Source organism: Nomascus leucogenys, chromosome 8 (assembly GCF_006542625.1).
Source record: "Nomascus leucogenys isolate Asia chromosome 8, Asia_NLE_v1, whole genome shotgun sequence".
Lineage (NCBI taxonomy): Eukaryota > Metazoa > Chordata > Mammalia > Primates > Hylobatidae > Nomascus > Nomascus leucogenys.
In genome coordinates, this window is record NC_044388.1 from 82687543 (window position 1) to 82710231 (window position 22689).

The 22689-nt window shown below is 41.7% G+C and overlaps 1 protein-coding gene across 5 annotated transcripts in view; it reads right to left on the reverse strand.

Annotated features, from left to right (window-relative positions):
- Positions 1-230: 230 nt before the first annotated feature.
- Positions 231-22689, reverse strand: part of TEK (TEK receptor tyrosine kinase) — a 124164-nt gene continuing 101705 nt past the window's right edge. For 3 of the 5 annotated variants that reach the window (XM_003263990.3, XM_003263989.3, XM_030817596.1), the window contains 8 exons: positions 21116-21226; positions 17474-17664; positions 16773-16886; positions 12638-12708; positions 11573-11613; positions 10263-10359; positions 2094-2193; positions 231-1251 (listed from right to left, as the gene is read on the reverse strand). In XM_003263990.3, coding sequence (XP_003264038.1) covers positions 1177-1251; positions 2094-2193; positions 10263-10359; positions 11573-11613; positions 12638-12708; positions 16773-16886; positions 17474-17664; positions 21116-21226 — 800 coding nt within the window. In that variant the 3' untranslated portion in view covers positions 231-1176. The remainder of the gene's footprint in view (positions 1252-2093; positions 2194-10262; positions 10360-11572; positions 11614-12637; positions 12709-16772; positions 16887-17473; positions 17665-21115; positions 21227-22689) is intronic. The other 2 variants (XM_030817597.1, XM_030817595.1) reach the window with 1 other exon arrangement.

Below are 22689 nucleotides of genomic sequence, written 5' to 3' on the forward strand. Positions count from 1 at the left end.
TTCTAAGCCCTTGGTTCACACTGGAACACTCCCAAAGGTATACTGCCTGTTGCAAGAAAAAGAAATAGGCAGTAGAACACTTCTAGGAGACCTTTTCAATCTGATGAGCTTCAGATTCTGTATCTGGTGGAGTATACTCTCACTACTCTATGTGCTAGGGATGGATAATTTAAAGCATTTCTCTTTAAAGTATAATAAGGACATGTGGCAATAGCTATGAGACACACTCCTGGATGAGACGTGAGTAGGCAAGACATTTATTCACTCATGATATATCAGTGCAAAGTGTGCCTACAGTATACAAGGTAAGCTCACAACTCATCAAAACTAAAACTTTTTACAATGTGCAATACATGTAGGGATATTAATGCAATATATAAATGTCACATGTCTCCCAAATGTCACCCAGGCTTTCTGTTATTTCTTAAAATATACAAGTCAATGTTACCAGAGAAAAGAAAAGAAAATCCCATTATTTTATCTTAAACTTATGTATACTTCTCTAAAGATTCTTAGGCTTGTAAGCAATGAGATTTAAGTCTATTTTTAGATGTTAGCATTCTGGACTGACTTGCAGGCTGTGGAAACACAAGACAGAGTTGTCACATGACTAAATGAAATGGGACTGGCTGCTACAGGTGAGGGATAAAATTGAGAGAGAAGACTCTGATTTATATCACTTAGATTTTTCAGCTTCTTAAATATTAACCTATGTCTTGTTAGAATTCATATATTTCTCTCACTTAACCTGTACTATCAGGGTCATTGTTAGGTTTATTAACAATATTTTACTTTGACACAGCAAAACATTTAATAGCATTCAATATAAAGGTAAATATCAAAATATCTAGGAGAATAATGAGTTATGCATTATACTAATTGTACTCACGCCTTCCTATGAAGTCAACATTTTTAAAAAAATATATTATTGCATATGAAACCACAAACAGGCATTCTGATTTCAGCCCATTCTTAAAACAGTATATACAGTCCTATTAGAGTCAGAGCCTACTATATAGACCCACGCACGGGATCTATAGTAGTGAAGGTCCCAGGTGTACAGCACATATGTACACTTCTGTATCACATCTCTTGGCAGAGGCATGTTTTCTCAGCAGGTATCAAGGGTCTCCCATGCCAGTGAAAGGGAAACAGAGGGTATACAGATGTTCTGTCCTAGGCCGCTTCTTCAGCAGAACAGTCAATTCCTGCATAAGTAAACTTCTCATAAAGCGTGGTATTCACGTAGGTCTGGAAGAATGAGAATGGTTCAGAGACATAGGCTGCTTTGATTCCACCTCTGCCAGTGGCAGTTACAGCAATACTTTGGTTTTCTTAGTTTGTTTCAACTCAAATACTAAGCACTTAGGGGATACTTTTCTGTCCTCAGTCCCTCTGTTGTATTTGATGACTTTCTTCCTAAAATGCATCCCCTTGCCTTTTGCAAGTAAGATTTCCTACTGTATCCCCAGTTTCTGAGCTTGCCTTTCTCGCAGTGTCTTATTGGTTCCTCCTAATGTGCTCAGCTTCTCTAGGGTTCCTTCCTCTGTGTGAATCTCATTTTCACATCTCTCTGTGTGATCTCACCTGCATCTCAAGCTGAATTACCACTTAGGTTTTGATGACTATTTCTTTAAACTATATTTACTTTTCTTTTGACTCCCAGATGGGTACAGCCAACTTACTTCTAGAAATTTTTATGGAGTTCCTGACCCTCCTCATAGTAACCTGCAGGTCAGGCTCTGTTGTCTACTTGCTGTGTGTCCTTGGTCAAGTCACCCACTTCTGAGTCTGTTTCTTCATCTATAAAATTAAAGGGTCAGGCTATATGACTAAAATTCCTTCAAGCTCTAATAGGCTAATTATGTATGTTATTCTAGTGTGTACGTGACTATATCTTGTATAGAAATCTTATTTCCCCCCAAAATTGTAACTTCTTCAAAGTTGCGGGGGTGGGGGGACATCCTTTATTTCTATAATACTTAGGGCCATGCCAAGAAGAACTTCTTCGATTGTTTCAATGTTTTTTATGAACCACCCTGGGCACATCAGGAATTCCAATTAAAGATCTCCTGCCTGAATTTAATACTCACCTTTCGTTCCTCTAACATTCTATTTAAGGACACCAATATCTGGGCAAATGATGGCCTCTCGTAAGGCTTCTCCCGCCAGCACTGTCTCATTAGATCATACCTTTGAAAGCAAAGAATTAAAGGGTTAATTCTATAACTGCTTCAGTCCTGGGCACGGCAGGAAAAGAGAGGAGAGAATGAAGCCGCCCAATGCATGGTTATGAAGCTTAACCAAAGTACAGCAGCTAGGCAGTTTCTACTAGGCCTCCCACCTCCCTAGGGCAGTCCCATTTCAACTCCCCATAGATTTAGTTCCTGCCCTCAGTACTGTTTCCACAGGATCTTGGTCTCAGCTATTACAATCATCTAGAAAGAACTGGGTATGTGTCTACAGCAGCATTTGCCTTGGAGTGCTACATATTTCAAAATGTTAGTGTCTCTTAAAGGGCCCATGCTCAAACTTGTAAAATGCCACCCGTTGTATCCCCCTTTAAGAGGCAGGACTTTTAGAAGCACTGTCATTAGAAACAAAAAAACGCCTGTTTAACCAGGTGCTATGGACTGAATGTTCATGCCACCCAAAAATCATGTGTTGAAACCATGTGATGGTATTTGAAGGTAGGTCCTTTGGGAGGTGATTAGGTCATGACGGTAGAACCCTCATGAATGGGATTCGTGCCCTTACAGAAAAGGCCTCAAAGAGCTCTTTTGCCCCTAGTGCCACGTGAGGACACAGCAGAAAGATGGCCATCTATGAGCCAGGAAAGGGCTCATGGCCACCAAATCTGCCAGCACTTTGATCTTGGATTTCCCAGCCTTCAGAACTGTGAGAAATACATCTCTCTTGCTTATAAGCCACCAAGTTTATGGTATGTTGTTTGTTACAGCGGCCAGAAATGACTAAGACAACAGGTTTAACACAAAGTTTCCAACTTAAGTGACCACAGAACTCCTTTCCCCTCGTATCATGTATTTATATCTTGCACAACACGTGAACATAGTTTGGGAAACACTGACCTAAGACAGTGCTTTCTCAGTTGTGCTCAGAACTACTCGTGTTATTAAAATGCAGAATTCTGGAACCTGCCCTAAATTTATAGAATCAATGACTGGCAGTGGGGACCAAGAGCCCACATGCTGAGCAAATGACTCTGGGGAACCTATGTGCATGGAAGGCTATCGACCATTGGTTTAGGGTGTCACAGATCCCAGAACAGCTTATACTTTAACATACGTTTCTTAAAGACTAAAAAATCTTCTCACCCCTTATGAAGTGATCTCAAAAGGTGGAATTTTAGGGACTATGTCTAGTGATGGTCCAACTATGTCCAGGTTTTTCCAGGATGGTATGTATGCTTCTTGCTCCAGTGAGATGAACACCCTCCTTCACTCTTAGAAGTAGCCCCATTTAGACAATAAATTATTTGCTCAACCTAGAACCTTGCAGTCTTCAAACATGCCAGTTAGCTTCTACCATGGATAGTTCTGGGAATGCTGGTATCACTACAGTTCATTATTCTTGCCCTTGGAATAAATCTTACTTTTGAAAGTAATCTTAGCAGAAGCAAGGTTCTAGGCAAGAAAATGTATCTTTATTTTTTTATTATTATACTTTAAGTTCTGGGATACATGTGGAGAACATGCAGGTTTGTTACATATGTATACAAGTGCCATGGTGGTTTGCTGCACCCATCAACCTGTCATCTACATTAGGTATTTCTCCTAATGCTATCCCTCCCCTAGCTCCCACCCCCCAACAGGTGTGTGATGTTCCCCTCCCTGTGTCCATGTGTTCTCATCCTTAAACTCCAACTTATGAGTGAGAACATGCAATGTTTGGTCTTCTGTTCTTGTGCTAGTTTCCTGAGAATGATGGTTTCCAGCTTCATCCATGTCCGTCCAAAGGACAAGAACTTATCCTTTCTTATGGCTGCATAGTATTCCATGGTGTATATGTGCCACATTTTCTTTATCCAGTCTATCATTGATGGGCATTTGGGTTGGTTCCAAGTCTTTGCTATTGTGAACAGTGCTGCAGTAAACATACGTGTGCATGTGTCTTTACAGTAGAATGATTTATAATCCTTTGGGTATATTCCCAGTAATGGGATTGCTGGGTCAAATGGTATTTCTAATTCTAGATCCCTGAGGAATCGCCACACTGTCTTCCACAATGGTTGAACTAATTTACACTCCCACCAACAGTGTAAAAGTGTTCCTATTTCTCCATATTCTCTCCAGCATCTGTTGTTTCCTGACTTTTTAATGATTGCTATTCTAACTGGTGTGAAATGACATCTCATTGTGGTTTTGATTTGCATTTCTCTAATGACCTGTGATGATGAGCTTTCTTCATGTTTGTTGGCTGCATAAATGTCTTCTTTTGAGAAGTGTCTGTCCATATCTTTTGCCCACTTTTTGATGGGGTTGTTTTTTTCTTGTAAATTTGTTGAAGTGCTTTGTAGATTCTGGATATTAGCCCCTTGTCAGATGGATAGATTGCAAAAATTTTCTCCCATTCTGTAGGTTGCCTGGTCACTCTGATGATAGTTTATTCTGCTGTGCAGAAACTCTTTAGTTTGATTAGATCCCATTTGTCAATTTGTTGCCATTGCTTTTGGTGTTTTAGTCATGAAGTCTTTGCCCATGCCTGTGTCCTGAATGGTATTGCCCAGGTTTTCTTCTAGGGTTTTTATGGTTTTAGATCTTATGTTTAAGTCTTTAATCCATCCGAGTTAATTTTTGTATAAGGTGTAAGGAAGGAGTCCAATTTCAGTTTTCTGCGTATGGCTAGCCAGTTTTCCCAACACCATTTATTAAATAGGGAATCCTTTCCCCATTGCTTCTGTCAGGTTTGTCAAAGATCAGATGGTCGTAAATGTGTGGTGTTATTCCTGAGGCCTCTTTCCTGTTCCTTTGGTCTATATATCTGTTTTGGTACCAGTACCATCCTGTTTTGGTTATTGTAGCCTTGTAGTATAGTTTGAAGTCAGGTAGCTTGATGCCTCCAGTTTTGTTCTTTTTGCTTAGGATTGTCTTGGCTATGCAGGCTCTTTTTTGGGTTCCATATGAAATTTAAAGCAGTTTTATCTAATTCTGTGAAGAAAGTCAATGGTAGCTTGATGGAGATAACATTGAATCTATAAATGACTTCGGGCAGCCATTTTCACAATGTTGATTCTTCCTATCCATGAGCAGGGAATGTTTTTCCATTTGTTTGTGTCCTCTCTTATTTCCTTGAGCAGTAGTTTGTAGTTCTCCTTGAAGAGGTCCTTCACGTCCCTTGTAAGTTGGATTCCTAGATATTTTATTGTCTTTGTAGCAGTTGTGAATGAGAATTCACTCATGGTTTGGATCTCTGTCTGCTATTGGTGTATAGGAATGCTTGTGATTTTTGCACATTGATTTTGTATCCTGAGACTTTGCTGAAGTTGCTTATCAGCTTAAAGAGATTTTGGGCTGAGACGATGAGGTTTTCTAGATATACAATCATGTCATCTGCAAACAAACAGAGACAGTTTGACTTCCTGTCTTCCTATTTGAATGCCCTTTCTTTCTTTCTCTTGCCTGATTGCCCTGGCCAGAACTTTCAATCCTATGTTGAATAGGAGGGGCGAGAGAGGGCATCCTTGTCTTATGCCGGTTTTCAAAGGGAATGCTTCCAGCTTTTGTCCATTCAGTGTGATACTGGCTGTGGGTTTGTCATAAATAGCTCTTAATATTTTGAGATACGTTCCATCAATACCTAGTTTACTGAGAATGTTTAGCCTGAGGGGGTGTTGAATTTCCTTGAAGGCTTTTCTGCATCTATTGAGATAATCATGTGGGTTTTTTCATTGGTTCTGTTTAGATGATGGATTACGTTTATTGATTTGCGTGTGTTGAACCAGCCTTGCATCCCAAGGATGAAGCCCACTCGATCATGGTGGATAAGCTTTTTGATGTGCTGCTGGATTCTGTTTCCCAGTATTTTATTGAGAATTTTCACATCAATGTTCATCAGGGATATTGGCCTGAAGTTTTCTTTTTTGTGTCTTTGCCAGGTTTGGGTATCAGGATGATGCTGACCTCATAAAATGAGTTAGGAAAGATCCCCTTTTTTCTACTGTTTGAAATAGTTGCAGAAGGAATGGTACCAACTCTTCTTTGTATCTCTGGTAGAATTCGGCTGTGGATCCGTCTGGTCCTGGACTTTTTTTGCTTGGTAAGCTATTAATTACTGCCTCAATTTCAGAATTTGTTATTGGTCTATTCAGGGATTTGACTTTTTCCTGGTTTAGACATAGGAGGATGTATGTGTCCAGGAATTTATCCCTTTCTTCTAGATTTTCTAGTTTATTTTCATAGAGGTGTTTATAGTATTCTCTGATGGTAGTTTGTATTTCTGTGGGATCGGTGGTGATATCCCCTTTATCATTTTTTGTTGCATCTATTTGATTCTTCTCTCTTTTCTTCATTAGTCTGGCTAGCGGTCTATTTTGTTTATCTTTTCAAAAAACCAGCTCCTGGATTCATTGATTTTTTGAAGGGTTTTTCGTGTCTCTGTCTCCTTCAGTGCTGCTCTGATCTTAGTTATTTCTTGCCTTCTGCTAGTTTTTGAATTTGTTTGCTGTTGCTTCTGTAGTTCTTTTAATTGTGATGTTTGAGTGTCAATTTTAGATCTTTCCTGCTTTCTCTTGTGGGCATTTAGAGCTATAAATTTCCCTCTGCACACTGCTTTAAATGTGTCCCAGAGACTCTGGTATGTTGTGTCTTTGTTCTCACTGGTGTCAGAGAACATCTTTATTTCTGCCTTCATTTCGTTATTTACCCAGTAGTCATTTAGGAGCAGGTTGTTCAGCTTCCATGTAGTTGTGTGGTTTTGAGTGAGTTTCTTAATCCTGAGTTCTAATTTGGTTGCACTGTGGTCTAAGAAACTGTTTGTTATGATTTCCGTTCTTTAGCATTTGCTTAGGAATGTTTTACTTCCAGTTATGTGGTCAACTTTTTAAGTGTGATGAGGTGCTGAGAAGAATATATATTCTATTGATTTGGGGTGGAGAGTTCTGTAGATGTCTATTAGGTCTACTTGGTCCAGAGCTGAATTCAAGTCCTGAATATCCTTGTTAATCTTCTGTCTAACATTGACAGTGGGGTGTTAGACTCCCACACAATAATAGTGGGAGACTTAAAGTCTCTTTGTAGGTCTCTAAGAACTTGCTTTAAGAATCTGGGTGCTCCTGTATTGGGTGCATATATATTTAAGATAGTTAGTTAGCTGTTCTTGGTGCATTGATCCCTTTACCATTATGTAATGCCCTTCTTTGTCTCTTTTGATCTTTGTTTGTTTAAAGTCTGTTTTATCAGAGACTAGGATTGCAACCCCTGCTTTTTTTTATTGCTTTCCATTTGCTTGGTAAATATGCCTCTGTCCCTTCATTTTGAGCCTATGTGTCTTTGCACGTTAGATGGGTCTCCTGAATACAGCACACCAATGCGTCTTAATATTATAATGTGTGAATTTGATCCTGTCATTATGATGCACTAGCTGGTTATTTTTCCCATTAGTTGATGGAGTTTTCTTTGTAGTGTCGATGGTCTTTAGATTTTGGTATGTTCTTGCTGTGGCTGGTTCCGGGTTTTCCTTTCCATGTTTAGTGCTTCCTTCAGGAGCTCTTGTAAGGTACACCTGGTGGTGACAAAATATGTCAGCATTTGCTTGTCTGTAAAGGATTTATTTCTCCTTCACTTACGTAGCTTACTTTGGTTGGATATGAAATTCTCGGTTGAAAATTCTTCTCTTAAGAATGTTGAACACTGGCTCCCACTCTCTTCTGGCTCGTAGGGTTTCTACAGAGAGGTCCACTGTTAGTCTGTTTGACTTCACTTTATGGGTAACCTGACCTTTCTCTCTGGCTGCCCTTAACATTTTTTCTTTCATTTCAACCTTGGTGAATCTGATGATTGTGTGTCTTGGGGTTGCTCTTCTCAAGGAGTATCTTTGTGGTGGTCTCTATTTCCTGAATTTGAATGTTGGCCTGTCTTGCTAGGTTGGGGAAGTTCTCTTGGGTAATATCCTGAAGAGTGTTTTCCAGCTTGGTTCCATTCTCCCCGTCACTTTCAGGTTTGGTCTTTTCACATAGTCTCATACTTCTTGGAGGCTTTGTTCATTCCTTTTCACTCTTTTTTCTCTAATCTTGTCTTCATGCTTTAAGTTTATCTTCAATATCTGATATCCTTTCTTCCACTTGATCCATTCAGCTATTGATACTTGTGTATGCTTCATGAAGTATTCGTGCTGTGATTTTTAGCTCCATCAGGTCATTTATGTTTTTCTCTAAACTGGTTATTCTGGTAGCAATTCATCTAACCTTTTTTCAAGGTCCTTAGCTTCCTTGCATTGGGTTAGAACATGCTCCTTTAGCTTGAAGGAGTTTGTTATTACCCACCTTCTGAAGACTACTGTCAGTTTGTCAAACTCATTCGTCCAGTTTTGTCCCTTGCTGGCAAGGAGTTGTGATCCTTTGGAGGAGGAGAGGCATTCTGGTTTTTGGAATTTTCAGCGTTTTTGCACTGGTTTCTTTCCATCTTCGTGGATTTATCTACCTTCAGATGGGGTTTTGGTGTGGAGGTCCTTTTTGTTGATGTTGATACTATTCCTTTCTGTTTGTTACTTTTCCTTCTAATAGTCAGGCCCCTGTGCTGAAGGTCTGCTGGAGTTGGCTGGAGGTCCACTCCAGACCCTGTCTGCCTGGATATCACTAGCAGAGGCTGCAGAACAGCAAAGATTGCTGCCTGGGTTCGTCCCAGAGGGGCACCTGCCAGATGCCAGCCAGAGCTGTCCTGTATGAAGTGTCTTGTCGACCCCTACTGGGAGATGTCTCCCAGCCAGGGAGCACAGGGGTCGGGTCAGGGACCCACTTGAGGAGGCAGTCTGTCCCTTAGCAGAGCTCAAGTGCTCTGCTGGGAGATCCACTGCTCTCTTCAGAGCTGGCAGGCAGGAACGTTTAAGTCTGCTGAAGCTACACCAACAGCCACAGCCACCCCTACCACTAGGTGCTTTGTCCCACAGAGATGGGAGCTTTATCTATAAGCCCCTGACTGGGGCTGCTGCCTTTCTTTCAGAGATGCCCTGCCCAGATAGGAAGAATCTAGAGAGGCAGTCTGGCTACAGTGGCTTTGAGGAGCGGAGGTGGGCTCCACCCAGTTCGAACTTCCCTGTGGCTTTATTTACATTGTGAGGGGAAAACCGCCTACTCAAGCCTCAGTAATGGCAGATGCCTCTCCCCTCACCAAGCTGGAGCATCCCAGGTCAACTTCATACTGCTGTGCTTGCAGCGAGAATTTCAAGCCAGTGGATCTTAGCTTGATGGGCTCCACTGAGCTAGACCACTTGGCTCCCTGCCTTCAGCCCCTTTTCAGGGGAGTGTTCCAGGTGCCACTGGGGTATGAAAAGAAACTCCTGCAGCTAGCTTGGTGTCTGCCCAAATGGCCACCCAGTTTGGTGCTTGCAATCCACGGCCCTGTTGGCATAGGCACCAGAGGGAATCTCCTGGTCTGCGGATTGCAAACACTGTGGGGAAAGCTTAGTATCTGGGCTGGAATGCACCATTCCTCACGGCATAGTCCCTCCTTCGCTAGGAAGGGAGTTCCTCGACCCCGTGCGCTTCCCAGGTGAAGCTTCAGCTCACCCTCCATGGGCTGTACCCACTGTCTAACCAGTCCCTATGAGATGAGCCGGGTACCTCAGTTGGAAATGCAGAAATCACTTGCCTTCTGCGTTGATCTCGCTGAGAGTTGCACACTGGAGCTGTTCCTATTCAGCCATCTTGCCAGCCCGAAAATGTATCGTTCTTAATGAATAGCTTTGAAATCTTTATCCCCAAGAATGGTGTTGTACGTTTAATGAAAAACTTCACAAATTTGTTTCAGAGCTTTTCTGCATTTGTTGCCCTTCCTCATTTCAACCTTCCCAAGAGTCATTAAATTCCTCCTAAATTTCTATGCCTGTAAAGCTAATACTCCTTGTGGATTACATAACAGTATTAGTTTTAGGAACCCCTCCCCTTTTATTCACCTATTTGGGATCTCTGTGTGTAGGTGTTTGTGTATATGTGTATACCACCAGCTGACTCTGCTAGAGTCAGCTGGCCCCAGAAACACACAGGGGGAAGGTAAGACAAAATAGCCCCAGGATGAGGCCTGACTTACACCTCATCATCACAGTTCAGGGGCTTCTCCAGTCTGTAGCCCTGGGGCAGCTTCTCGTAGAGTTCTGCACAAGTCATCCCGCAGTAGGGTGTGCCTCCTGGAAGACAAACAGTGCCACTCTAAGTCCTCCCTGGCATGAAAAGCAATGCTTCCTGTCCAGGGGTTCTAAATCTAAGGGGCCAGGAGGAAGACATGGTATGTCAAGGGAGGGTGAGCATCCTGCATGCCTCCCTTGGCAAACTCACCGCACATCAAAGCTGGGCTTACACCATAGACTACGCGAAAGCATGATCATTGCTTCAGGGGAAGGAACCACCACAGGCTTCCTTAGTGCCTGTTCTCTTCCCTAAGTCTCCCCACACAGAGCACATCTATTATACCAATAAGATTAACCTTTTTTTCTGATTGGCAGTCCATAGTTTTATAACTCATATTTTATCAGTTATAGTTATGGCCAGTTTTAATTATAAAAGCAATGCATGTTTATTGTAGAACAGATTTTTTAATTTTAAGTTCTGAGATACATGTGCCATGGTGGTTTGCTGCACCTATCGACCCATCATCTAGGTTTTAAGCCCCACATACATTAGGTATTTGTCCTAATGCTCTCCCTCCCCTTGTCCCCTACCCTCTGACAGGCCCCAGTGTGTGATGTTATCTTCCCTGTGCCCATGTGTTCCCATTGTTCAACCCCCACTTATGAGTGACAGCATGTGGTGTTTGGTTTTCTATTCCTGTGTTAGTCTGCTGAGGATGAGGGTTTCTAGCTTCATCCATGGTCCTGCAAAGGACATGAAGTCATTCTTTTTTATGGCTGCATAGTATTCCATGGTGTATATGTGCCATATTAAAAAGCATGAAGAATAAATGTTATTACCTTTCTGTGTAGTACCTTCCAGTTTTTTAAAATATGCAATGTTGATAAAACTAGGATCAGCGTATACATGAAATTGTTACATATTTTCTGGCATGTATATTTTCACATGCTATTAAATGACTTTCAAAAATGTGACTTTTAATAGCTGCATAATCTAAGAGTTTTAGAGAAGTTAACTTGGCAACTTGTACAAGCAGAGCCAATATATAATGAAGTTCATGGCCTCCAGGTCATTAGTGTTAAATATGACATTAGGTATAGGGCTTTTAAAAAGAAAAATATGGGAATAAATACACTATGTTTCTATTTCCAAGTCACATCTGGTAGAACCACATACAAATGGTGTCCTGTGGAATTATGCAGCAAGGAAGTGCTAGGGGGGTCCACTCCCTTTGCCTAGAGTCTCACCTGGTAGATACACATAGATACTCACCTAAGCTAACAATCTCCCATAGTAACACACCATAGGACCATCTGCAGGAGGGACAAGTGTGAAACCAACAATCAGCAGAGTCACCACTCATTTTCCTGCCCCAAAAGCCAGGGAGACCCACCCTTTCTGAGAAAAGGAGATGTTAAATGTCTACATCCTAGGATAGGCCCTTGCACACAGTGTAGGTTTCTCTCCTCTTAGCTCTATGGAAGGGTTACAACAAAGAAACAGTGTTCACTTTGCCAAAGCCCCCAAATCACTTTAACTAGAGACTACAAGGTGGTACTGTCCAAAACAGAAGAAATTTGTTTTGGAGCTTGACAGATCTGAGTTAAATCCAACTCAGTTAAATCCAATCTGCCACCCAATACTTATGTGACCTGGAAAAAGTTGCAGAACCTCTTGGGACCTCTTAGTGTATTCTTCCAAAAGTGGGGACAATAATCCCTGCCTCAAAATTATGCAGAGAAACATAAAAAGCACCTTGCACACAGTGAGGACACAGCAATTGCCCGCCCCTTCCTCAGCCCCAGACATCAGCAAAACCCCTTGGACAAGTCACCACCAGCCTCGGGGCCTTGGTTTTTCCTCCTGGAAATGAGGTACAAGATTTAGGCAAGATAACCTAAATCTCGAGCCAATCCTTCCTTCCACCACCAGCCTCTGATGCATCACTGCAGGCTGCAAGCAGAGACGACCCCCACTGGCTGGCCTTATTTTGTCCCCAGCAGCTATTCTGGGTTGCTTCCTCTGATCTAGGTCTGGGAGAGGAGCCACAGGAAGGCCAGTATGTCCCTTCTTCCTGTTGAGTCCGAGAATTCGCAACTTGAAGCACATGCAGAATACACAGCTTCAGCATGCAGAGGGAAACCCAAAACCTGCCACCAGTGATTCTGCACTCTGGAAACTGTCTACTCTGTGGCTTTATTCTGTCATTTCCTGAGCTTTTTGGTTACCTTTGTTCCCGAGAGGTACAGGACATTTCTGTTTCTTTTTAAAACCCCTGTCAAATGTATATGTTTCTGGGAGGGAAAAAAATCCCTTGGCAATAAGAAGCTTACTCACACATCACTGTTGGTTGTATACACACTGTAATTCAGTGACTCGATGGCCATCCAGCGCACTGGGAGCCTTCCCTGGAGAGAACAAAGTGAGATGTCACTTAAGTGGGACAGGGTCTTTATGCGGCTCTCAGCCTGCCTGAGCTGTGGCTCCACAAAGCCCATGGGGAACCTCATAGGCAGGGCAGTCTCAGAAATCATTGCTTTGTGTATGTCCCAGCTACATGTGTGTTTTCAAATTTCAAAACATGCAAATAGCGTAAGTCCTATTTATCTTTGGGGTCCAGCAGTTTTATATGAATTGAAGTGTGAGTGTGCACGCATGATAGTCGGTCATTCCTTATTCACCTCATAGCCCTCAGAGGCACTCTGAGGTTTGAAAAGGGAGACAGGCATAGACACTGAGTGAGAATTTAACTGTATTAATAATGTGGAAAAGGGAAATGGAGGCACTGGGGTAGGGTGAAGAGAACAGCTGTGCCTGGAGATGATGGAGGGAGATTCTCCAGAGGACAGGACATCCCAGCATGGTTCTGTACGATGTTTAGGTGTCATTAGGTGGATGGGAGAGGAAAGAGCATCTCTGGACAAGGGGAACAGTGTGCATGTGTAACAGTAGAGATTGAGATGATTTGTAACTAGTGCAGTTTATGTTGGGTTTGGAGACATACTGATCCTTTGGATGCCTGGTCCTGACTGCCTCCAGGCTGTCCCCATATCTTAGTTTATTGATCCCAGGCTAGGCAAAATGAGATGTGCCTGGACATTGTAAAGCTTGACTTTAAAGTTTTATTCCTAGTTTCCTCAAAGTCTCTATGATTTGGGGCTCCCTTCCTATCTACTCATTCAAGAATCATAGGGTTGGTTATTGAGAGGTTGATCCCTCCCTCCCAGAGATTTGTCCAAACTTTCGCAGTGGCATTTCCACCTACATTAGCCAGTGGGTGGAACAAAACCAGGAGTACTTGAGGGACCTTTCTCAGCTCTCCAGAGCAGGTGTTCTCCTAGGTCGTGCATTTATGAGACCAGCCCTGCCCTAGATCCCCAGGACGATTCCTGAATGTGCAATTGTCTCCCAGTTCTTTGTGGAGTGGCAATATTCTGATGCATACATTTCTAAGCATAAATTCCTAATGGTAATTTTATACTTTTAGGTTCAAGTATGGAAGTATTTTTTCTCACATCTACGTATTTATTGTTCTCCTCCACATCCACACCTCCTCCCTTCACTCTGTCCACACCACCCCATCTCCCAGCTGTTATTCTAACTCTCTCTACAGTGTTACCTGCTTTCTTTTTGCCCTCATTCACTCCCAGCCTGCTGGCTTCCAACCTCACACCTCCTAATTGCTAAGTTTCTTGTGCACTTTTTCATTTATTTTTTTATTTGACTTCTTTTGCATCTTCTAACTTCTGTCTACTATATCACCTCGGTTCAGTCCGCCATCATACCACACCTGATGACAACAATCTCTCCTGGTCTCTCTGCCTAACTGATCTCCCTCCCTAATTATCTGTTCTCCTCACTGTAGTCAGGATGATCATGCTAAATGGCAAATTTGACCATGTAGTTCTATTCCTTAAAATTCTTTAATGTCCCTATGGTTCCAAGATCCCAAATCCTTAGCTGGAATCCAAGGCCCTTCAGGACTTTATCCTTGCTTCCTCTTCCAACCCTGAATTTTAACTCTCCCTTCCTCTCTGCAACACACCCTAGCCATAGTGAATTACTTAAAGATCTCCTAAAGGTTTCATGCTTTCCTTTTCCTTTAGGGGTTCTGTATGTACTACGTCCTCCAGCTCTTCCAACTTATTCTCACACCGCCACTGCCTATCTAACATTTACTGTGAAACTCAGGATTTGACCTCCTCCAGGAAACCCTCCTTAACTTCCTTTCAGCTTGGTTCAGTGCACCTTCTTTGTGTTCCCGTAGCACCATCAACTGTTAGAATCCTGAGTCATATGTCTACGAGCTCTTTGAAGGTGGAGACTGTGTCTGACTTATGTTACCCCAAGATCTAGCACAAGCATGAAACACTGTACTAACAAATCCATGATGAGGGGATGGAGATATTAGTCTATGATAGTAAAACCCCAAATTGCTTAGTTTAGTAGTTTGCAGTAATAATTTCAGTATTAAAATCACCCCGGGTAACTTAAAAAAAAAAAAAAAAACAAAAAAAAAAACAAAACCTAACGCAGGGTTCTCACCCTAGACCGGTTGAATCAGAATATCCACAGGATAGGACTCAATCATCTGGGGATCTTTAAAAAATGCAGATGATTTGAGGTATAATGAGAATTGAAAATCTGATTTTAAAATTGGCTGCCAGAGAAGGTAGCCACTGTGCTCTCTAGGAGTGTCTTGCTACACTGCACCTTTCTTGCAGGGAACTTGCTCCTCTCCAATCCTTCTTTCTTCCCCCTTCCCTCAACCTGGCCCTTTGTTCCCCAGCCCCAAGGTGCTAAAGAAAACCTTTACCCTGTTTAGTCTATTGTAAGATAGAGTTGAGCCCTGATGGGTGCTCTCCCCCTGTAAATAACCCCAATATTGCAGAAATCACTGCCCTTTATGAAATGCCAAGCAAACCAATGCTAGTCCTGGGAAGCTGAGGAGAGCATCCAAATAGAATGGGTAGATTGTGGGGTTATCGTGTGTTATCCCTCCACCTTCTCACCCAGGGTACCCACATCCCCCAAGTGCTGGAGTAAAGCAGGGAAAAGGATTTCAGGAAGGAGATTTGAGGACGCCAGGTGGTGAGGGAGGAGTTGGGAGAGCTGGAGTAGGAAGGTGAGTGATGGATTCTGCTTCTTTAGGAAAACAAGCCCACCCCTGCTCCAGAGAAGCATCTGCTTTGAGTGTGTCTGAAAAGCTTAGGGAGAAAAGCATCACCTGGAAGCCAGCCCTCAGGGAGGCACACATGGCTTCTGAAAGTGTTGATGTTGATAAGCATGCAGGGCCCTCAAAGAGCCAAAGGGACCCCGCTTCACACCCTCATCAGAAAGGAGAGTGGAAAGATCCAAAATGCTTATGTTCACTGTGGTTGTAGCTATGTGAAAGGATGTATGCTGTGGCAGGCAATAAGCCAAAATGAAAAAAATATATATGCCAAGATGGTGAATTATGGGTGATTTCCTTTCAAAATGTTCTTGAGTATTGTTTTATCTTCTCAGTAACTAAAATAAGTATGATGGGAAAAAAAAGGAAGCCTGGAATTGAGAATAAATGCAGGAACCTGAGCCTTGCTAAGAGACAATTTGGTGTGCCCACAAAAACAAAAAGATTGTCTATATCTCATGACAACTGGAGCCATCCCAGGAAAGCTGGGACCAAGTAATGTTCATCAGACCTAAAAAAGGGAGAGCCATCCACCAGAGTAGATCTGCCAGACACATGGAAAGGCTGCAGGGCTTGTCATCCCTAAGGCCCTGCATTCTGCGCACCCAAGGAAAAGAGAGGATGGTGACATTTCATCCACACAGCTGTAACAGGCAGGGATGTGGTACTTCTAGGACTATGTGATTCTAGACTGGGCACCAATAGCAGAATGAGTATCTCTCTTCCTCTAACACTGTATGGTTAGGTTCTCCTGCAATCTTGTACTTAAAATATTACTGTTTGGGTGAGTGGATTTTATTTGGGTTTGAATAGTGACCATTGAGGTTTCAGTGAAGAGAGAAATCTTAGATGAGTCTGTAGAAGTTACGAATTTCTCTATAGAGCCTCCTGGTGATTTAGAAACCATTTAGTTTGTTTTCTTGACTTTTGGAAACTATGTTAATTGTTTTCCTTGCTGTGTCAGCTGTGCATGAAAGAGGATTGTGCAAGCTCCTCAGAGGTTTCTGAGTGAGATGCCTTGGGGTCTGGACCGGATAGAACCAAGACCCCAAACCACTAGGTTTGAATGTTCAATCACTTGGTCACACATGACAGTGCCTTCTTCGTTAGTAATGCAGATGCTGCAATCATGTTAGGAACCAACATTTAGAAAGAATGTTTCCCAGGGCACACAGTATCTACTGGACACACAGTCAGATGCTTCAGTCACCACAGAGCACTGAGAGTCTCAGAAGCAACATCAGGAGATGGGGGAGTACCTTGGAAAGGATGCGATCAGTGTCCGTGTCCTGCACTTACCATTGTCTTTTTCACATACACCTCTTGACCTCGGGACAATCCAAAATCTGCTATTTTTGCCACATAGTTTTCACCAACTAAAATGTTTCTGGCAGCCAGATCCCTGTGGATAAACTGAAATTTTTGAAAACATTATGTATTTTCAGCCTAATGAAAGCCCCAGGGCTGAAAACTTTGGGGAATAGGAAAGAAGACAATAGTATAAAAAAGGATTTTAAAAAGTCACAATCCAGTTCCCTTAAAGTTCCCCTCCAAAATTCCCTGCTAATGGATTCTGCCAAATGACACACCACACCTTGGCAGAAGAATTTCAGAAAACGAACAAGTGAAAAACACAGGTTGTTAAATCCTCCAGCTGTAATGTAGTGTGTCTCTGTTATCACACATTATTTAGAGGCAAACCAGGCTAAGAGAGCTGAAGGTACCTCACTACATATTATGAAAATTATAAAATTTTTGTAATATGAAATCAGATAGAAGAAAATTATAAAATTTTCATAATTATGAAAATTGCTAGATAAACATATTGTCAGTATTAATTTTTATTTAAATAGATGGACTATTCACAAAGAGATTAAAATGAGGGAGATTTTAAGAAGGAGTTAAAGAAGAGAGGTTGACAGACCCTACAAACATATTGAAACTGACTTTAGCGGGAACTCCACAGGAAAGATATCTAAAGCAAAGTCCTCCAAACAAACCTGTTTTTGGCTCAAGTAGTCCATGCCCCGGGCCACGTCAGCAGCGAAGTGGAGGAGCTGCTGGGAGGACAGTGTGGACGCAGTGCTATTGGCAATAGCGAATGCTGGGTCCGTCTCCAGCACACGGCTCTTGCGCAGGAAGTCCAGAAGGTTTCCATGGGGCGCGTACTCAATGGCCAGGTACAAGTAGCCTGTGGGGAAGGAAGAAAGCATCGACTCATCACTGGCCCTGAACAGCTGTGACACCTAAGAGATGTGCTGTGGGAATTGCCTATAAACTCCATTTTGTCTAAAAAACACATCTAGTAACACTACCCAGGGAGCACTGCGGGACAGGAGGAAGACAGGTGACACCCTCCTGCAATACTCAAAGGGGGCCAGGCTGGAACGCTTGGTTTTGCTCCTTCCCACCCCCTATCCATTCCTACCAAACGTGCACTCACACAGAGGGCTTCCTGAAATGCTTTTACCCACTCAGTAACAACAGTAGAGTGAGTCAAAGCACACTCTCGCAGATCTCAGACACGTTCTTCACATCACCTTTTCATTTGCATTCCATTTTGATCAAGGAGCTTAGTAATATGAGCCAGGCATGTTATTCTAGTCTGCCTCTAGCTATTCCTGAGGTTATTATTTTTCAACAATTAAATATCCATGTGGAAGGAGCCACAACAGGTAACTTTCTCTCCTGCCTTCTACTCCTCCTCAAAACCCATACTAAGTCACCATATTGCTGATTGGGTCTCTCCGGCCACCAGAGGTTAGTTTCAAAGATTGCATTTTGCTTCAAGATACCAGAAAACTCAAGCTTTTAGGAAAAAATAAAACAATAGTTCCTAGAAAAACTTATGGTTCATTGTCACTTTTTTGTTGCAAATCATTTCTTTTTTTTTTTAATAAAACGTTATTTGCCCAGTTTTGTAACTTTTGTTTTCTTGGAATTTTTAAAAAATAATCCCCTTGCAAAAATTTTTTTAAAGGGAATCTACTTGCTAAAAACACTGACATTTATACCTAGTAAAATGTAAAGTTATTTTACTGTTTTTTTTTTAAAGAAGAATTTTTTGGGCAAACCATGTTTTTAAAATGATGTATGAATTAGAACTTGAAGCCCAGTGCAGTGGCTCACACTTGTAATCCCGGCACTCTGGGAGGCCAAGGCAGACGGATTGCTTGAGCCCAGGAGTTTGAGACCAGCTTGGGTAGTATACTGAGACCTAATGTCTACAAAAAATAAATAAAAATAAAATAAAAATTAGCCAAGCATGGTGGTGCATCCCTGTAGTCCCAGCTACTTGGGAGTACTTAGGCTGAAGTGGGAAGACTGCTTGAGCCCAGGGAAGGGGAGGTTGCAGTGGGCTGACATCGTGCTGCTGCACTCCAGACTGGGCAACAGAGTGAGACCCTGTCTCAAAAAAAAAAAAAAAAAAAGAAAAAAAAAAGGAAGCTTGAAAGATCTTCTAAGAAATTGAAATTCTAGCAAAAAAGGAAATCTAATATTGAAACCTGTTGCACTATAATGAAAGTTAGACCTAAATTATGGTATACATGTGCTTCCTCACATCTTTACTGAATTATTTTAAAATAATTTAAATATGTATTTATTAATAAAAATTAAGGTAAATAATTTACCTTAGATATATACACATATATTCACATATATACACATATATATTTATATACACATATATTCATATATACACATATATATTCATATGTATACACATATATATTCATATATATACACATACATATATTCATATATATATATATTTTTTTAAAACCGAGTCTCTTCTGTCACCCGGGCTGAAGTGCAGTGGCGCGATCTCAGCTCACTGCAACCTCCACCTCCCAGGTTCAAGCGATTCTCCTGCCTCAGCCTCCCGAGTAGCTGGGACCTACAGGCATGCGCCACTACGCCCAGTTAATTTTTGTATTTTTAGTAGAGACAGGGTTTCACCGTGTTGGTTGGCCAGGATGGTCTCAACATCTTGACCTTGTGATCTGCCTGCCTCGGCCTCCCAAAGTGCTGGGATTATAGGCGTGAGCCACCACGCCCGGCCTATCTTAAAATTTTAAGAGCCAACTATGTGCTAATGTGATGACAAAGCAAAATTTTAAGGGATATATTTTTGTTGTTGCGGTTTTTTTTCCCACCAAGGAAGCTGCATTAATATCGTGGTTTATTCTCTCCCGGAAGACCAACCGCAACCAAATGAAGTAAACATAACCTCAAGATTTTATTGTCCTCAGAATAAAACAAAAGATGAAACTTAGAACTGGATCAATTGGCCATTTCTCTTCTTATCTCCTCCTAGTGCAAAGTACCTGGATCCCTTAAGAGCCAGCATTCTCTTAGATCTGCAGTGGGGTCAACACTAAAGCCTCAGCACAGTCTTCTTTGTAGTTTTAGCCTTTTTCCAGAAAACTGGTTTAGTCTGTCCACCACGGCCACTTGGCTTCCTGTCATAACACCACTTTCCCTGGGCATCCAGGGAATCCTTGCCCTTTTGTACTGTGTCATTTGTAGGGTTTGTACAGAAAGTCAGGCGGGTTTTAAGAACACCATGTTTGTGGGAGTGCTATCAGCAAGGACAGCAGGGTGTGTGTGTGTGTGTGTGTGTGTGTAACTTTCATTTATACTCCTGTGCCATGCTGATTACTGTTTTCAGGAAGTAGCTCAAAAAATAAATGTCATTACTTCATTATTTAACCTAAGGGACACAATCTGGCTTTCAGAATCACACCCTTATTGGATCATAGAATGATAAATTGTTTGAAGCACCAGTATTTTTAGTTTAATAAATTGAGGAAATGGAAGTAGTCTCTTTTCTGTTGTTGGTGTTTGTGCTGCAAAGTTAACAAGAGGCTGTCAAGTTTGTAAATAATTACTGCATGGAGCTTTTTGTGGGAGCAAACTTTTCCGTGAGAAATGAAGTTTAAGCAGAGATTCAGAACTACAAGGCCATGCAGCATGCAGAGGTAAACCCATAGAAGATTTTTGTTGTTACCTACTCACTCACCAGTAATTACATGCATTACAATAGAAAGTACTCAATAAACATTTGAATTAATAACATAAATTTAACTTTAAATGCATGTGCAACACAGGATAGTTGTATTATACATTAAAGCATTCTGGATGAAAACAAAGCACTATCGCATGAAAGCTTCTTATAATTATTTTTAAAATCCAACCATCCTTAGTTTTCATATTACAGTAGATTGCTGGCATTCATGGCTTTTAACATTCAGAATACCAATTTCCTGGGTTTCCAGGAAAAATGTAAAGGTAGGCAATTAAGAAGCTGATGGTGGGGGCACCCCTACTATAATAGTAGTGGTAGTGGAGAAAACCTCTGCATGGCCAAGGATGAGGCAGGTAGGAGCCATGAATACCTTTGGGCAGTAATGGCTGAACCACATCAGAGGCTAAATAGTCCAGCCTCGGCACCTCCCTCCAAAAACAAGGCAAACCACAGCACAATCTATAAATGGGACTAGACAGACATTCAGATAGAAGATTCAACTTTTAAAAAAAATAGGCAACATTCTTAAGATCATTATCTTTCCTTATATCAATATGGAATTTGTCTCTTCTATAAAAACTCTGGCAGGAAAGACAGGAAAAGAGCATCTTACCTCGATGTTCACATGCTCCTAAGAGATTGATGATGTTTGGATGGTGTCCAAGTTTACAAAGAACTTCCAGTTCTCCTGCAAAGTCCCTGTGATCATCTTTGGAGGCATATTCTGGGAAGAAGGTCAAGGGTTGTGATTCTTCTCTGTTACACCTTTTCAGAATCAGCTGTCCCGTCCTGCCCCCCTAAGAACCTTCAGGTACCCTCAGTCATCAGATACCATCAACTGTATACAACCAAAGAGATTACTCTAAAGTATAGTTTCTCGGCCTTGGCACTGTTGACACTGGGCTGATAATTCCTTTGCAGGGGCCTGTCCTGTGCATGGTAAGATGTTTTGCAGCCATCCTGGCCTCTACCAACTAGATGCCAATAGCCAATCAAAAATGTATCCAGATATTGCCAAATGCCCCCAGGGGCAAAATCACCCCTGGATAAGAACCACTACTCTAAAGTGTTCTTGTTTAAACTCCCAGATCCTCAGGTAAATGACTTGGTAGAGGTGGAGCTGTATCATCTTTTAGATTTTAGCTCTTCCAGCTAAATCTACCATCCAGAGACAACTGAGGCATAGAACCAAAGTTTCCATGAGACATCACCAATAATGCATGCATCTTTATTCATTAATTGTAACTTATTTTTTTACAACTCAATCTGGTTGATTGAGCTAAACAAATCAAATCCAAATGGTATCTTATGGAAGTTGCATGGGAATCAGGAAACTGAGTCGCATCTGCTTCTATTCTTTTTGCCTTGTCTCTCCACTAGCACTTTAACCACATGGAGAACCCACCAGGCACCAGAATGAAGAGAAGGCTGTTGGTTGGTCCATAAACTGATCAGTCTTGAGTCCAGGACAATGAGCTATTACTATTTTTTTTTAAAAAAAAAAAAAACACATTGGGTGGCAAGGGTAGAAGTGAGGTGCTGGTGGCCATAAACATGGCTGCTCATGCTTAGAAACTGTGACAATCGTCTCATGAGGGGCTAATGGTACTCATAAGTCAAGTGCTCTGTTCATACTACAGAAGCCTCATTGAGAGTCAATATGTTGGGAATATTTTTTTTAAAGAAGTTCTTTATAGTGAGGTTGTCTGCTTACTTCAGTAACTGCCGTTCTTTGGATGCACTGCTTTGCCTGCAGGATGTATCTGCCCTGGTGCCTTATTAAGCTATTTTCCCTCTTCACATGGGCACAAGACAGAAAATCAGGCTCACAATAGATCCCAATAAAAACTGCCTTCGTAAGATTCTACACCCCTCTCCTCTCTCACTATCCTCACTGCTCCCCAAAACTTCCTGTGACTAAAGTAGCAAAACAGAAAAGGGATTTCTGGCTGTTTTGCAAGTAGTTTGTATTGTTTTTAAAGAAACATATTGCTGTTTCTAATCATAGATAATATTTTGTTTTGTTAGTCTTCTTAACAATGCAGAAAGCAGAGATGATTTAATAAGATTTAGAGGTAATTCATCATAGATTCAATATTGTGGTCCAAAAAAAAAATCTGCCAGCATCCTTAGAGAGCTCTTAAGATGGAGCTCCACAATGATAATAGTTCGTCACATTCTCTGCTT